Source organism: Carlito syrichta, unplaced genomic scaffold, assembly GCF_000164805.1.
Source record: "Carlito syrichta isolate Samal-C Ts95f unplaced genomic scaffold, Tarsius_syrichta-2.0.1 Scaffold306742, whole genome shotgun sequence".
NCBI classification, from domain to species: Eukaryota; Metazoa; Chordata; class Mammalia; order Primates; family Tarsiidae; genus Carlito; species Carlito syrichta.
The window spans coordinates 284,439-301,912 of NW_007250838.1; the positions used below are offsets into that span (position 1 = coordinate 284,439).

The following is a 17,474-nucleotide window of genomic DNA, read 5'->3' on the forward strand; positions in this document are numbered from 1 at the left end:
AGTAGACTGGGTCCAGTCTTCCTCTAAGGTGATCCAGCAGCCTTGTAAATTAACAGACTAAGGCAACGTATGGCAAAAGTGATTGGCAATTCTTATTTCAACATTACGGAAAAATTATATTTTAGCATATCCTCCTTATGTTTTCCATAGCTTAAAATTCCACATGAATTAGAGTGGTTTTAAATGAGAGTTGGAAACATAAGTTGAAAAGGGATCCTTGAGGAGGTGTTATTTAGAAATTCTAACTGCGTTTGTATGTCATTCTCCCCGCCACGCCATGAATCTATATCTGCCTTGTTCCTGCCTCGGTGTAGAAGATGCAGGTAAGTCAGGATACGGACCTGGTGCCTGGAGGTTGGAGGCCCATGACGGCGCCCACAGAGGGGGTTTGGCTCACTGGATACAGGGGTCCCCTGTCAGTGTGTGCTCTCAGAGTGCCCATTGACAAATAGAGCTTTGATTTGTGGGCAGCATCTTGTCCTCAGGTATGGACTTGGGCAAGGTGAGTCTTAAATCAAAAGACCCCCAGATCGCTGCTATATTCGCCAATGGAATCTTAATGAGAAATAGAGTTGATCATTTTATCTCTTCTTTCAAGATGATGATGGTGGTGATGGAGATGATGCCCAAAGCTTTTTAATGTAATCTGTCTCTGGATTCCGTTCTAAAGACAGACCCCAACTGATATGTTTTTCAGTGGCCTCTGGCATACAGAGAACCATCCCACAGCCTTGGGACCCCTGTGTTTCTGTTTCCAGTGGCTGCATGAGTCCTTTACATAACAGTGTGCTCGGGTGTCTTGAACACATGCAATCTGGAATATATGAGAGAACCTGTAAAATGAATGAAGAACTAGGGGTTGACAAAAATAATATACTCTTAATATTCGGTATCTCCTCTCCCTCATTGTTTGCTGGAAACCATGAGTGAGCCTGATTCAATCAGTGGCTAAGTGCTGTGAGAATTGGGCAGGAAGTCAGATGAGTCAACTAAGCTAATAGAGCTGATATCTGAGCAGCTGTAGGGCCAGGTGGTTGGAGAGCTCGGAGTTATCTTCCTGGGCTGGGGATGGGATCAGGACGAGCCTCACAGGGGCTGCGTTCCTAGGTGGTCCAGATGAGGGGTTGGGATTCTTTTTTTTCTTCTTTTTCTTAAATCAGGGTTTTACTCTGTTGGAGTGCAGTGGCACAATCATGGCTCACCTTAGCCTTGACCTCCTGGGCTCAAGCAGTCCTTCTGCCTCAGCCTTCCGAGTAGCTGGGATTACAGGCATGAGCCACTGTGCTCAGCTAATTTTTTGATTTTTTTGCAGAGATGAGATCTTGCTATGTTACCTAGGTTGATGTCAAACCCCTGGACTCAAGTGATCCTCCCACCTCAACCTCCCAAAGTGCTGGGATTACAGGTGTGAGCCACAGTGCCTGAATAGGTTGGAATTCTTAATGGTTACTGGTGGCAGAGAGGAAGACGTGTGTTGGGAGTGAACAGGTACAGGGTGGAACAGCATCTGAGCCGCTTAGGAAGGCATGAAAAGCCCCACTGACCCTAGGGTAGGAGAGGAGCTAGAAAGATAGGTCGAAACTAAATCTTAAAAGCCCTTAAGTCTCAGTTGAAGACTTGATCTTCTCTATAAAGCCTGAGTCGTTCATGCTTCCTTAGCAGCTGAGGGTTAGGGTTAGGGTTAGGGAGTCAGTGTCTCACTCTATCACCCAGGCTGAAGACAAATATTAGAAGGATCTGGCTGGCAGCATAGGCTAGACCAAATTCAACCTCTCTCCACAGCCAGTTGAAGGAAAACTCTGGAGAAGTACATGGCGGTAACCTAAGTCAGGATTAAGAGCACAGATTTGAACCATTCCTGACTTGACCACGTATTCACCATGGAACCTTGAGTACATGATTAACCTTTCTAAGCCTCAGTTTCTAAATCTGCAAAATGGACTAATGGCACTGCCTACATGAGACTGTTCATGTAGGAGACTGCTCACGCCATCTGCTGTGAGGATGAATGGTGCATGTTGCGTGTTTGGCACAAGACCAGCACAGCACATGGAAGCCAGTGTTTATGGAGTGGTTATCTTCACTGTTTTGGGGTGGGGGGGCTTTAAGTGAGAAAGTAGGATTTATTGAAAGGACAGAGAAGCTCCCACAGTGGGAGGGGACCCGAAGGGTTTGCCCCCACTGTTTTTCTCTAAGCCGCATGTGTGTTGAATGGATGATGATTCTGCTGGTTACATCTAGGGATGAGAAGACTTTCCCCCATGAGGGCAGGAATTTCCCGATCTTATTCCCCGGACTTAGAACAGGGCTTCAGATAGTTGTTGAAAAGAATGAATATTCCAGTGAAAAGAATAAGACAGTTTCTGTTGGATAAATTTTGTCTTTGTCGGCTTGGGCACTTGACTCTAGTCGTGGGTACAATGACACCACACTTGGTCATGACCATTCAGGATCAAAGTCTAGCTCATACTTCCTGAAGACTAGAGTGTCAGTCCGGGCTTTGTCATGCATGCTCTGGTCACACCACTTATGAGTTTAGCAGACTGTTTGCTTTCCTTCCTGCCTCCTTGGCTACCTCCCGCCAGATAGTTCCTTGGAGGGAAAGAGATAAAATAGTGGGTGAAATGTCCATGATCTTTTTTTGGGAAGAGCAATTAGGAAAATAAGGAGTTGAAATAATAGCAAATATATTGACAGCTGGCTATATTTTTAACAGTATGCTTTTTGTTTGTGATTTCTCTTAAGCTTTCTTGTAATTCTGAGAGGTAGAGACCATTATCCCATTTTATAGTGAAGGCAACTGAGAACGGAAGCTAAGGAACCCTCACAGCCAGTACATGACACAGCCAGGATTTCAACTCAGGCAGCTGTGTGACCTTCCTGCTGTCCCAGACTCTTCTGGTTTGAAATGCTGAAATGAGTAGAACATGTTAAGAGCCTAGTCTCTTCAGTGCTGAGGGATTTGGGAGGGAATGGTTTCTCTTACTTTTTTTTGAGTCAGTGTCTCACTCTATCACCCAGGCTAAAGGGCAGTGGCACGATCATGGCTCACCACAGCCTTAACTTCCTGGGCTTAGGCAATCCTCCCGCCTCAACCTCCTGAGTAGCTGGGGCTACAGGTGCATGCCACCACTCCCAGCTAATTTTTTTTTGTTTTTGTAGAGATATGGTCTATGTTGTCCAGGCTGGTCTCAAACTCTTGGGCTCAAACAGTCCTCTCACCTCAGTCTCCCAAAGTGCGGGGATTACAGAGGTAAGCCACCGTACCTGGCCAATTTCTCTGACTTGAAAGCAAGAGCCAGACTCCAACGAAACTTGAAGGAGCTCTTAGCTGAGCTTACCCTTCATGTGAACTTGTGACTGAGAAGCAAGCTTGGCCCTGTCTCAAGACAGCCTCACATAGAATCAGCTCCTTGTCCTATCCCTGGCGCTGACCTCACCTTGGGCATTGTATGAAGGCATCGCCACCGGGAAGGGGAGGATTGGGAGCAGACTTTACATTTGAATAGTACAAATGAGAACCTGACCTACAGAATGCCTGGGAGTCTCATTTGCCCACAGGATTCTGGACGCCACTGAGCCTTTTCCATCTGCTCACAGGCTTCTGCTGCTTCCCTTGTGGAAGGGATAGCGTGTCTTATTAAAAATGATAAGTAACATTGGCTGGGAGCAATGGCTCATGCCTGTAATCCCAGCACTTTCGGAGGCTGAAATGGGAGGATCGCATGAGCCCAAGAGTTCAAGACTAGCTTGGGCAACATAACAATACCTTGTCTCTACAAAAAAAATTTAAACCGGGCTCGGTGGCTCAGTCTGTAATCCCGCACCTTTGGGAGGCTGAGGTGAGTGGATTGCCTGAGCCCGCGGGTTCGAGACCCGCCTGGGCAACTTGGCGAGACCTCATCTCTACAATAAATTTAAAAATTAGCTGGGCGTGATGGTGCATGCCTCAGTTACTTGGGAGGCTGAGGTGGGAGGATCACCTGAGCCCGGGAGTGATTATGCCTCTGCACTCTGGCCTGGGCAACAGAGTGAGATCCCAACTCAAAAAAAAAAAAATTAGAAGTTTTGAAAGAAGATCTTACATAGGATCCCCAGCCTCATGACTTCAATATTTTAACTCTAAGCCTTTAACTTCAAGTTTCAAATAGTGTTCAGAAGTCCAAGGCCTCAATAAACCACTGGGGAGAAAAAAATGAAGAGAAAAACACTTGTTATTTTGGGCTTATTCTCTGCAAAATAGAGTCAGATTTCAAAAGAATTGATAAATTGTTGACGGCAGGGTTCCTTAAAGGCATTAAATTTCTGATCTGTTGCATTTAGTGTGAAGGTTGAAAATAAAACAATTTTTTTTTTGAGTTGGAGTCTCACTCCGTCGCCCAGACTGCAGTGCAGTGGCCGCTCCCGGCCACCGCAGCCTCGACCTGCTGAGCTCCAGCAATCCTTCCACCTCAGCCTTCCAAGTAGCCGGAATTACAGGCATGCGCTACCACGCCCGGCTGATTTTTTGATTTATTATAGAGATGAGGTCTCGGCAAGTTGCCCAGGCGGGTCTCGAACCCGCGGGCTAAGGCAGTTCACTCACCTCAGCCTCCCAAAGTGCTGGGATTACAGGCTGAGCCACCAAGCCCAGCTGAAAATAAAACAATTTTTTTAAAAGTAAGAAAAAAATGTCTGATCATTTCAAGGAGTAGGGGTAGGAGAGGAAACCACTGTTGCTTATTTTTTAAACTCCAGGCTCCTCACACAGATTATTTCATTTTCATTCTTGAAACAATACTGCAAAGTCAGTATGATCCCTCATTTTACAGAGCAGGAACTGCAGCTCAGAAAGCATAAATAACTTAGCCAGGGGCTGTTGCAATGCAGGGCGGAACGTTCACATCGGATTACCTGGGCCTGGTGTGGGCATTCAGAGTCATGTGACTGGCTCTCAGTAAAAGTTGTTCTGGGAGCTTTTAGCAGCTCTCGTGGGTCCTTGGGCTACTTCTAACATTTGTGACATCTAAACTTTTATGAAAATGCCAGTAATTTCATCAACAGAGGCCATTTAAAAGTACTATAGGCAAGGTGTGGTGACTCATGCCTATGATCCCAGCACTTCGGGAGGCTGAGGCAGGAGGATCTCTTGAGCCCAGGAGTTTAGACCAGCCTGGACAACATAGCGAGACCTTGTCTCTTAAAAAAAAAAAAAAAATTATCTGGATGTGGTAGCACAATACCTGTAGTCCCAGCTACTTAGGAGGCTGAGGTGGGAGGATCGCTTGAGCCCAGGAGTTCAAGGCTGTGGTGAGCCATGATTGTACCATTCTCAGCCTGGGTAACTGAGAAAAATCCTGCCTCAAAAAAATAAACAAGTCACTATATATATTTTGGTGAATGGTATGATTATCTAGAACTCAATCTAATTCAATGACAAGAAATATTAATTATGTACGACTGTACTCATTTGTGAAATGAAGAGTTAAACATTTCTTTTAAATTCCAGCTATTAGCTCCTCCTTCCTTATGTTTTCTTAGATAATATCTTTGAAAAGTGACTCAGCAAAACATGAATGCAGGAAAGACGACTAAATGACAGAAGTCGTTGTCTAGAGCCACCCATATGTGCGATGCTCTGGAAGGAAGCTGGTCACCTGAGTGGTTCAGGGACAAAATGTTGGTTGAGGGGACAAAGGATGCAAGATTGACCTTTCTCAGCCAGCATAGACCAAAGCTCTGAGAAGAGTGTCTTTGGACGTCATCCCTTAACGGGACTGATGCCAGAGGACTCAGCCTGCCACATAATCTCACCTATGTCCACCTTATTTTTAAAGATGAAGTCCTTAAAAACCCGCCCTCTTCTGTATGCCAGAATCCCCAACCCGTTTCATTAATCAAAATCCTGTCCATCCTGTGAAGCAGGAGCCCTGTGGCTACAGGCCATGTCTTTTGTGAGTGGCTCTGGCTGGTTGTGCATCATGGCAGATCCTGTTTAGAGACCCAGGATCAGGGTGGGGGACTCTTTAAAACTCTTCGTAGCACCATATGTGAATAATCTGATGAAAGTTTCTATTGCCTGAAACAGATTGGATGGCTCAGTGGAAAGATACACTCGCAGAAGGTTTACGTTGGTTTTCTTTTGGTTGGGATTTTTGGTGATTTAAATTTTTTCTTTCTTTCTTTTTTTTTTTTTTTGGAGCTGGGATCTCTCACTCTGATGCCCAAGCAGAAGTGCAGTGGCACGATCATGGCTCACTACAACCTTGACCTCTTGGGCTCTGGTGGGATTACAGACACACACCTGGCTAATTTTTTATTTATTTTTTATAGAGACGAGGTCTCACTATGTTTCTCAGGCTGATCTTGAAATCCTGGACTCAAGCAACCCTCCTACCTCAGCCTCCTAAAGTGCTGGGATTACAGGCATGAGCCACCATGCCCAGCACTTACCTGTTTTTTCTAAATGTTCATAACAGAAGGAACATGGATGATGGATGCCATGTTATGATATGACATGAGTAAATGTCATGAATCGTGTTCTTTCTCCTGAATTTCTCTCTGATGGTAGCGCCACTAGCAGACCTGTCATCTTCAAATCAGTGATATGAAGGAGAAACTCAGTCTTGCTACCACATGATCTCAAAGATTAATCCCTTCTTGTTTAGACTAATTGCACGTACAATCAGAAGTATCAAGTCCATAAAAAGAAACTTTTGTAACTAAGCATAAATTTCACATTTTACCTACCAACATGAAAAGCCCAACTACTTTATAATAGTACCAATTAAAATGTTATTTAAACTCAGAAGTTATTACCATGGCAACTGTGTGTTAAGATTGCCTTCCATGGCTTGCAGAAGGGACAGGGACATTTGTGCCTTTTTAAAGTGATAAAGCTTTTCATTCTCTCCTTTTATCTGTATTTTCTCAAGGTTTTTGTTTTGTTTGGTTTTGTTTTTTGAAGCCCAAACAATGCTGCTAGTCATAAAGTTGGCTTGTGTGGGTCTTAGCAGGTTGCCTGTTCCTTTGGGCCTGGAAGGATTTAGGGATGATTTTAGCATAGAGCGTGCCAGGTATGTGGGGCTCTAGCTCCCCACTTCTTTTCCTTTCCCTGACCATTCCCCCTCTGGAACAGATGGCTTCTACCCCCAGCCCCTGCGGAATTGTCTTCCAAGGGCAGGGGAGCTCCCCATGGGAGAACAGCCCTGAGGATAATGAGTACCCCAGCCTGAGATCCAGCATTGGGCAGGTCCATGTCCTAAGCCTCAGAGATCCATGGTTGGCGGCTGCAGAAGCACCCAAGCAAGAGGGCCGGAGCTAGGCTGCATTTGGGGAGCATCATTGCCACATCTGCACCCCTCTTCCACTGCTCTAGCATGCATTTGCTGTGCCTTAAGGTGGAGGTGTTATAATGTCTAAATGTTGGGCTTTTGGTACTCATGTCAAATGACAACATCAAGTCTCCAAAGAAGGTTGGGAGTACGTCTAGGAGAAACTAGACACCAACCAAGCAGTGCCATTCAGGATTGCCTAGAGAAACTGAGGTTAGGGAAGGGGAACAATTGTCAGACACTCACATTATGGAAAACCCTGGGAGGAGCTAGCAAGAAAAATTGCAAAATTTCTTCCTCTGCAAAGCCCTAAATTCCACGTAGACTACAAAATAGAATTTTCCTGCACAAGGCACATGGAGTAAATGAACTCTCTGCCCCTCCTAATCCAGAACACTCAGGACCAAAGGGGCAGGACAGAAAACCCCTGCAGGGCAATTTCTTTGGAAGGAGGAGAGGAAGGCATTCCTATTGGACTCAGGGGCTTCAGGTTTCACGGTTTCTTTTAAACCTGAGAAATTTCATTCAAGGAGGACAGAAATCCTCTTTTGCATGCCCCAAATCTAAACCTTCCCTCTGCTTATAGCACTGAATTCATAAATAACCCATAGCCAAGATAACACTGTGACTTTCCTCTCCCAGCATTGCAGTTCTGGAGCGGCAGAACAAAGACTGTGTGTGTCAGGCAGGAGCTGGAGATACTTGTTTATGGGAAGGCAGAAAACTGCGATTAAAAACTGCAGTTAGCCGAGCAGAAGAAGGTGTCTTCCTTTCCCGCAGGCATCGCCCTGCGCCCGCCAGCCGGCTGTGCGGCTGTGCCCAGTAGCCCCGGAGAGGGCTGCGTTCTCCTGGGCGCAAGATGCGGGTCTCGTGAAGGGGGCGCCCAGGGCCGGGGGAGGGGCCGCCTCGGCCCGGGAGGTGGAGGTGCAGCCGGGGACCTGGAGCTTTCGCTTCCACATCAGGAATGGTTTTTTCTCACCAACAGTAAGTGCCATTTTCGTCATCAGCCCTGGCCACGGCCGAGGTGCCGGCCGCTGTCCCTCCGTATCGTGCTGTCTGGCTCTGGGGTTTTGGTGACAATAGGGATCACCGGTGACATGGTGGCTGAAGGATGTGTGCTCAGCCATCGGGGGATGGGTCCTTTCCCGGCGTCAGCTTGCGCGTGGTGTCTGCAGTCTGCTCTGACAAGCAGGGCAGGGAAACGATTATGCTGGGTGCAAGATGGAAGTCCTCGGTGACAAAAATGCTTCCAAGAGGCGATTAGCTCAGAAAGGCATTGTGATATCTGGGCTTCAGGATCTTGCAGTCGTTGCTTATTTTACCATAAAGACATTTAGTTGTATAAAAAGATACCATTGTGCAGGATTTCTACAGTGTTTTGAGCCATGACAGATGGCCACAGGTTTGAGGATTTTGTTTATTTCAGTATAAATCCAGATACTTGGACCATCTTGGTATTACTTCGTATTTTCAAAATTATGTTGTCCACATGGCATAGGCATTTTTTGGTGAGTTTATGCTGGTCTAGGGCTTTTCTAATTTGATTGTGGACCCCTTCATGTGTAGAGAATAGGACTGAAAGGAAAATTATTCCATAGGTAGAAATTGGGTATCTAAAGCCTCCATCATGCAGTGTTAAGTCTTCAGCTTGTTATATAGAATGATGCTAGCCGAGCTGGATCGTGTTGTTTGTTGTTTGTAAGGAGAGCAGTGTTCCTCTGTGTTATATTCTGATCCCTTGCAAAGTTAAGATAGAAGAAAAACTTTATTTGCCTTGATTCTTTTCTGCATTTTTACCCATAATCCCTGCAAAAGAACTCTAATGTTTTAGAGTTACTGTTAGGCATAATTCTCATTTTGCTTGATTCCATACAAAAATGTTTGACTTTCTTTTAGGTCTTCCAAGAAAGAGTCTATTTGTACAGGTGGAAGACTTCCCTTTTCTTCCTAAAATTGTTGTTTTTCTGATCCTCAAAATTGGAATTCAGTGTGGGAAATCACGCTTATTTTTTCTGGAGAAATGTTATTCCAAAACATTGAAATATATTTGTGAGAAATGTTCTTGGGCCCCTGGGTGGAGATGAGGGCAAAGGCTGAGATGAGACCGCATAAACAAACTCCCCAGGTGCTGATGTTCTGCAGGACTGTGGTTGCTGGTGGTATGGTTTCTGAACAGATCTCCTTGTTTGCAGGTATTAACTCGAGATTTTTACAATTTTTCCAAGAGCAGTATTAGTGAGGCCTATCACAAGGTCAGTTGCCCAGGTTGGCAAGTGACAGATACTTTCTGACCTTGAACAGGTGATAATTAGATCGCCATGTCCATACAGAATGATACAGACTCAGCAGTGCCTCTGATGGTTCCCAGAGTGAGTTGTAACCTGATTATCTGAGGAACCACATTTATATTTCCATGCATCTTGGGCTATGAGGCTTCCGGATGGAGGCCAGGATAGAGAACCAGAGTACATCCTGACAGGATGAGCGTTTTGCAGCTTCTTGGTGACCTTTTCTCTCCCTCCCACCTTCCCTTCCTCTTTAATTTGCCCTGAGTGTGATTTGTGTGCTTGCCTGTCAGCACTTCACTGGCCCACTATGGCCCCAGAGTTGAGGAGCACAAGTGACCTAGAGCGTAGCAGCACAGTGTTTTGTGGCAAAAAGGCTCCAATAGGCTCTGGTCTTTACCTCTTTTCCTTAAACTGTGACATGGCCACCTCTTGTATGAAGAAGACAAGCGAGACAAGTTGAAGGTATGAGCAAACATCATTTACTCATCCAGTGTTGACTGGGTACTGCTGTGTTGTACCATGATGTCTAGATTATATCTAACGTAGGTGCTGAGCTTTTGGGGAGAAGTCCTGCCTTGCAGTTATCTCTGAGTCCTCAGGGTCTGCATGGGACCCAACACAAAGCAATTGGTGGAATGTGTACAGGAAGGAACTTGAGGAGGGGAAACGCTGGTGCAAATACCAAGCCTCCTGGCCTCCTCCCCAGGCACTGGCTAAGAGCCCCAAGATGCAGCACCCATCGACCAGCTCCCACCCCCCACTCATGTGTCCTGGAGCCACGTGTCTGAGCTTCTGACAGCGACACTGTCCTGTCCCCCTAATATGTGCACATTAGTCAGCAGGCTTATGTGTGATGCCACAAGGGTAGCACCTAGGAACTGCCGCTCAGGGCCAGACTGCCCAGGTTAGAATCCTCCCTCTGTTGTGTGATGACCATGTGACTTGGGTGAGTTATTTCATCTCTGTACCTCAGTGTCCTCATCTGTCAGGTAGGGATAATAACAGTACCAATCCCATAGCATTGTTGTGAAGATCAAATGAGTCACTAAAGTGAAGCACAGCATGCTGGCTTTGGCGGGTAGACGTTAGCGTGGGATATAGATGTCTCATGCTAACGACAAAGCTTGTCGTTCAAGTATCTACAATATAAAAACGTAAGAAGAATGGGATAGCAGTAGAAAGGCTCATCTTGTATTCCCACACCCCATGGGTGTGTCTGGAGCACACACCATCTTGGATTCCACAGTCCTGAGGAAACCAAGCGAATTATTCCTCCCCCTTTTGCATACCCTGCTCTGCCCAGGCACACCTGATCCCTGGGATAATAGGGCTCAAGATCACTGCAGCCCTGTGGTTTGGCACCAGGTTATCTTGTCATTAGTTAGCTTCCTTCACTTAAACACTTGTATTCCACTCTTCTTTTTAATGTTAGAAAGAGGCTGGGATTCTTATGGTGGAATAGAGTTAGGTGCTGAATGAAGGCCATTGCGGGGGGGAGAGGAAGGGGGACAGGAGAACTGGGTGGAGGTCAGGAGCCTGAACTCTGCCCATCCCTGGGAGGCTCTCTCCAGCAGAGCCTTCCAGAAGGGCAGCCCCTTGCGAACTGCTTGGAAGACATGACTACCTTGGAAGACAGGTAGCTCCCTGGCAGTTGTCTGGCGTGTCCTTTCTGGCTTTGGGGCAGCCAGGGATCATAAGATACTGGAGTGAGGAGGATGCACCTCTAAAGCTGTGGGAATGAAGGAGGGATCTAGGTTACAGCTGTCTCCAGCCCTGACCCCAGATTCTGTTACTTCCTTTTTAATAAATCATCCTGTGGCTTTGAAGGGAACTTCTTCTGTGGTGCTTGCAGTAAGAATATAACTTGGAAAACACACCTTCTTGAAAATCAACCTGGCCATTGCTGTTGGGCATTCATCTGTAAGGCATTGTGTCATGCACATGTTATGTCTCGTTCAGTCCTCTCAGCGACCCAGTTAAAGAAGGGTCTGCTGTGGACAACATTTACGGGTAAGATTAAACAAGAGCAGGGCTCAAACCCAGGCCCTGACCACAAAGTCTGTGCTCTTCACAACCAGACCCCATGGTCTTCTACCAAGGCTGCCCACTTTGTGTTGCTATCGAGAAGAAAACATTCCTGAAAGAACTTGGTGAGCCCAATGCCGTAAGAATGAGGCGTCGTTGTAGTATCGTGTGGTCCCAGTCAACATTCACTCTGTGCCATTGGCTTTATGTACAACCTCTTTTTTCAGACTCACAACCATCTACAAGGTGGATAATTTTATAAATAATGAGGAAACTGGGACTCAGAAGGTTAGGTTCCTTGCAGGGTACACAGCACTTAGATGGGAGAATGGGACTCAGACCCCAATCTACTTGCCTCCAGAGCCCAGGCCTTAACCTCTCCCAGATGCTACCACCTCCCTGAAGCTCAGTGGACCCCACGGGCCTACTGGGAATAAGGAGACTGAGGTAAAAGAATTTTCCCTAAATCACAAAAGTAGCTGGTAATAGAGCTGGAACTAAAAGTCAGTTGACTTGGTTAATTGTAAGATATAAAACAAACATAATTCTGTGGTCTACTTAAATCATAGCTAGCAGTAGATGTGCCCATCCACATTGATACATTCAACCAGAGTTTGTGGACACTCTCCCACCCACCAGGCAGTGGGGGAGGTGCTGGCCGTGCAGAGGAAGCACACTAGCTGCAGCCTGGCCACGGCGGTCTCTGTCCTGATAGGTACACAGTGTCTGAGAGACGCAGATACAGCACACAGTGGTACCCTGGCTTGCTGTAGGAGCACGTGAGGAAGGGGTCCCCAAAGCTCTAGAAGGAAAGAGGGTTTTCTCTACAGAGTACAGGGTTGGAGGCAGAGAGATCACTGAACGTTTGAGGTATTCAGAGAAGGTCAGGGGGTTGGACTGGTTTGTCAGCGTAGGACCGGACCGGGACTGACAAGGCTTTGAGTGTGCATCAGACTTGCCTTCTAGAATGTGGACTTCAGGTACAGAACTGAAGATGGGCAGGAGAGCTAGCGGCCGAGAGGAGGTTGTTCAGTCAAGTAAGAGGTGATGGCGGCATGAGGTTAATTAGGGTCAGTGCTCCAGTTGGTCTTTCTAATGCTCCCAGCACAGGCCACAGTTCTGACAGCATCTCCCAACTTGAGTGTTGGCAAGTGGGCAATTTCCACTGGAGCCATGACTTTAAGTCTCTGGGATGAACTACAAATCCCACAGGTCACCAGGATGAATCCTTGCTCACTCCACTGTAGGACTTTCACGAAAGCAGTTTTTTGAAGCATTTTATTTTTGTATCGATGTAAAAAAATGATTGTTTCCCCTCGGAAGCTGCATCACTTCCCCATGACAGCATGTTGATGTGCCAGCAAGCATGCCAAGTTGTCCTGATGCCATGTGTATGCTTTTAAGTCCGCTCCACTCCACACTGGGCTGTATAGGGACTGAGGCATATTGGCGAGGGAAGTCCTCATTAGCTCTGTGCTTGCATACACATTTCCTTTTGCCCCTCCCTTCTTGACTGACAGAGATGCCCCACGAGATACCACACAGAAGTGGTAGGATCGGTACGTGTTCTCTGCTTGCACAAAGGGGAGGGTCCCATGCGAGGCCTCGTAGGTCACATACCTCCAAGCGAACCAGGCGTGTAACATCTCTAATCTCCCAGGGCACATCGCTGGCCACTGCGGTCTCAGGCATGCCCAAGACAGACACTCAGCAGAAAACCTCAGCATTTTAACTTAGAAGGAAATGGCATCTCCTCTCTCCACAGAAGCCCTAGGAAGATGGACTGGGTCTCAGGGGATCCCTCTCTGGGAATGACAGGGCTCCCATATTTGCATGGATGGATGAACTCTCTGTCCCTTTGAAAATCAGCAGAGGCAACGGCTCTGCAAAGTGTCACGTATCCTGCAAAAATGCATGTCTGGCGACCTGAGATTTGTTCCTGTTGTAAAAGCAACGCAACGTAGATTCCTTTTTCGCCTCCACCACCCTTCTGGGCACACCTTCTTACCACTAATGTTGGGCTTTTGTTTTCCTTCTTTCTTGTTTTTCTGCAAATATGTTTAGGGTGAAGAAGTTGAAGGAGACCTTTGCTTTTATCCAGCAATTGGACAAAAACATGAGCAACCTCCGTACCTGGCTGGCGCGGATCGAGTCGGAGCTCTCTAAGCCTGTGGTCTATGACGTCTGCAATGACCAAGAGATCCAGAAGAGACTGGCCGAGCAGCAGGTGGGCTTCAGATCAGAGCCCTTGTGGGGGTCTGAGCGTCCACAGCATGTGCTGGCTTAGACCATTCCTACAGCTGCTGGATGAGTCAGCGTGTTCATGGCTCATGACTTTAGTTTGCTTTTTCCGTGTTCTTAGATATGTGAGGGTCTGTCTCTTGATTCCCTGGGCAGTCTGGCCCTGAGCGGCAGTTCCTAGGTGCTACCCTTGTGGCATCACACATAAGCCTGCTGACTAATGTGCACATATTAGGGGGACAGGACAGTGTCGCTGTCAGAAGCTCAGACACGTGGCTCCAGGACACATGAGTGGGGGGTGGGAGCTGGTCGATGGGTGCTGCATCTTGGGGCTCTTTGTGAAATAGTTGAATCATGTTTAAAATGCAGACCTTGATCTTGGTGGTAAATAATGTTTTTTGTTTGGGGTTTTTTGAGTCGGGGTCTCACTCTGTTGCACCCAGGCTGGCATGCAGTGGCATGATCACATTTCACCACAGCCCCCACCGTGTGGGCTCAAGAGATCCTCTGGGACTATAGGCACACACCATCATGCTCAGCTAATTTTTGTTATTTGCTTTTGTTTTTTTGTAGAGATGAGGTCTTGCTATGTTGCCAGGCTAGTCTCAAACCCCTGGACTTAAGCAATCCTCCCACCCCGGCCTCCCGAAGTGAGCCACTGCATCCGGCCATAACACACTCATTTATGATCTAATTGTGCTGGACGTTAGAAATCTGACATTTCAGTGGGCTAAGATCAAGGTTCCTTTTTGGAAGCTCTAGGAGAGAATGCATTCTTCTGCCCTTTGCAGTTTGTATAGGCTGCCCACATGTCTAGGCTGACACACTGCTTACTCTGTCTTGAAGGCCACCAGGATTGCATCTCTCTGTGCCTTTCCTCCACAGCCACATCTCCCTCTGGCTGATGACTCTTCTGCTTTTAAAGGCTCTGGGATTACATTGGGCTCACCCAGATAATCCAGGATCATCTGCCTATTTTAAGATCAAATGATTAGCAACCTTAGTTCTCCTTTGCCATGTAATGTAACCTACTCACAGATTTTGGGATTAAGAGCTAGACATCTTGAGGGGGGAATGGTCATTATTCTGCCACCACAGATGTGCTAAGAAAAATTTTAGTATTTTTGTTTAAAAAAAAAAAAAGTTACCATGTATTTATATTATGCTAAACCCTGACTTTAAAAGTCTACCCAAGACACTGAAACAGAACTGTGTCACTGTGGGGTCATGATATAAATACTGATTTTCATCCATGATTCCTGGCTCCTAACTCCATAGCCCTTGTGACAGTCTTTTGTTATAATTTTGGGGTGCTTTAAGCCTCAAAGGCTTTAAAAAAAGGGAGGAAACAGTATCTCTCCCTCTGACCTTCGCTTACCTTTCTCTCACCTGCCCTAGGCAGGACCCTAATCTGATTGCAGGTCAGACTCTGATTCCAGAGTCTTGCCTCATACCTGAGAGGAAGGAATGCTGCACAGAGAGGCCAAGAAAGGTCTGAACAGACAGGCCTTGCTGGGTTTAAATCATGAGCTTTTTGGCCCGTCACATCTCTACACAGTTGTTAGTCATGCCTATGTCATGAAGCTGCCATGAAAACCCAAGAGGACTGGGTTCAGGGATCTTCTAGATGCTGAACACTTGGAGGTTCCTGGAGGGTGTGACTCCCATGGAGGGCGTCGAAGCATCAAGCCTCTTCTCCCCCACCTTGCCCTACGCATCTCTTCCTCTGTATCCTCTGTAACGTCCTTTATAATAAACCAGCCAATGTGTTTCCGTGAGATCTGCGAGCCACTCCCACAAATTAAACCCAAAGAAGGGGTCTTGGGAGCCCAAACTTGAAAGCGGTCAGAAGGTTCAGAGGCCCAGACTTGTGACTGGTGTGGAGGGAGAGACAGCCCTTAGCCTGTTGGATCTGACACTAGAGAGGGAATTGAATTGGATTGGAGGACACCCAGCTGGTGTCCTCTGCTTGGTGGTGGGAGCCTTCCCCCACACTGGGTCCAGAAGTCTTCTGTGTTGACGATTGTTGTGGTGTGAGAGCAGAGGGAAGCAGTTTTAGGGAGTCTTTCCCTAAAGCAGCCACACAAAAGAATTATGTGAGGACATTTTTAAAAACCTTACTTATGTTTCCTTCCCTAATTAAATATAATAAGTTGCTCAATTGCTTCCAAAAATAAGACCTAATACATGAGATTATGTAGTATTGCCTTCTGCAAAAAACCCTCAGCCCCCAAAAGTGGGTAAGAGCCATGATGTCCCTGGATCCTCACTGTCATGTGCTTAGGGGAGGAGTTGAACCCTATAGGAGTTCTTTCTAGTTTGCCTTTCTTATGTAGAGCTCCTTTAGGTAGAAAGTCACGAAGGTGACATTGTTATTCCTATAGAAGATCATTTTCAAAATGTAGAGAAAGCGGTGGCAATCTTGTGGCACTTTTAAATCATGAACCACGTCCATTAAGTCTTGGGCATCTCTCTCCTGGTTGGTTGGTTTGATGGTTTCTTGTCTCTCTGGGGTGCCACATGGTGGCTTGGGGGAATTGCTAGCTGCCTCCCCATTCTGTAAGTACCAGCAGCCCTCTCCCTGTTCAGCTTCACCCCAAGCCCGGAACCACCCCGTCCCATTTACTTGCCACCCAAGCCCCTCCCACGGAGACTTTCTGGAGCCACCTTGGAGGCTTCACCCTATGTGATTTTCCATCCTGCCAGCCTGTTTTTCCTGTTGTCCCCCCATGTCGTATGTTTCGGGGTCTTTTTTATCTTCATGCTTCCTGGTTTTGTCCACTTCTCCAGTTTCATGCCTCTTTGTCCTCTTGCTCTGCACACCCAGCTTCAGTGCTCTGTGTTACCCCACTAGGGACAGAAAAGTGAAATGAACAGAAACCTGTTTCCAGCACCGTTGACAAAAGTTTTTCACATTATTTTATGTTGTTTCTCAAATCCACTTCTCTGGTATGGACAGTTTCTGAAATCAAATTATTATACAGACTCATGCCTCGCTGGGTACTAGTGATAGGATTATCCTGGTTTGCGGAAAGTTCGTCTAGCCCTTAAATGATGTGCATTTTGAAATATGGTCCACCACTTATTTTATATTGTTCAAGGTAACTAATTCATGCTATGACATCAGTAGGCCACTGTGTCGTGTTTTAGGCTTTTAAATTTTTTTGAAAATGTTGGGGTTTCTTCTTTGTAACAAGATGTTAATGATCTTTTCTAAATTATCATAGGGCTCCCAGCCATCGCAGCCTCGACCTGCTGGGCTCCGGCAATCCTTCTGCCTCAGTCTTCCAAGTAGCTGGAACTACAGGCACGCGCTACCACGGCTGGCTAATTTTTTTTTTATTTATTGTAGCGACGAGGTCTCGACAAGTTGCCCGGATGGGTCTCGAACCCACGTGCTCAGGCAGTTCACTCATCTCGGCCTCCCAAAGTGCTGGGATTACAACTGAGCCACTGAACCCAGCCAGAGTTCATTTCTTACTATCATTTACTGTATATTTTGCTACAGTCTGACCAGGTTCTTAAGCCCACTACCCAGATCATCTGAGATTGACATAGCTGTTACAGTAAAGAAAGAGTTTAATATCGCAAAGCAGCTGAGTGAGGA

At 46.6% G+C, this 17,474-nt stretch overlaps 1 protein-coding gene across 1 annotated transcript in view; it reads left to right on the forward strand.

The window, feature by feature from the left end:
- Window positions 1-17,474, forward strand: part of SYNE2 (spectrin repeat containing nuclear envelope protein 2) — a 317,000-nt gene that overhangs the window by 275,280 nt on the left and 24,246 nt on the right. Inside the window, exon 98 of the mRNA XM_008063321.2 lies at window positions 13,691-13,853. Coding sequence (XP_008061512.1) covers window positions 13,691-13,853 — 163 coding nt within the window. The remainder of the gene's footprint in view (window positions 1-13,690; window positions 13,854-17,474) is intronic.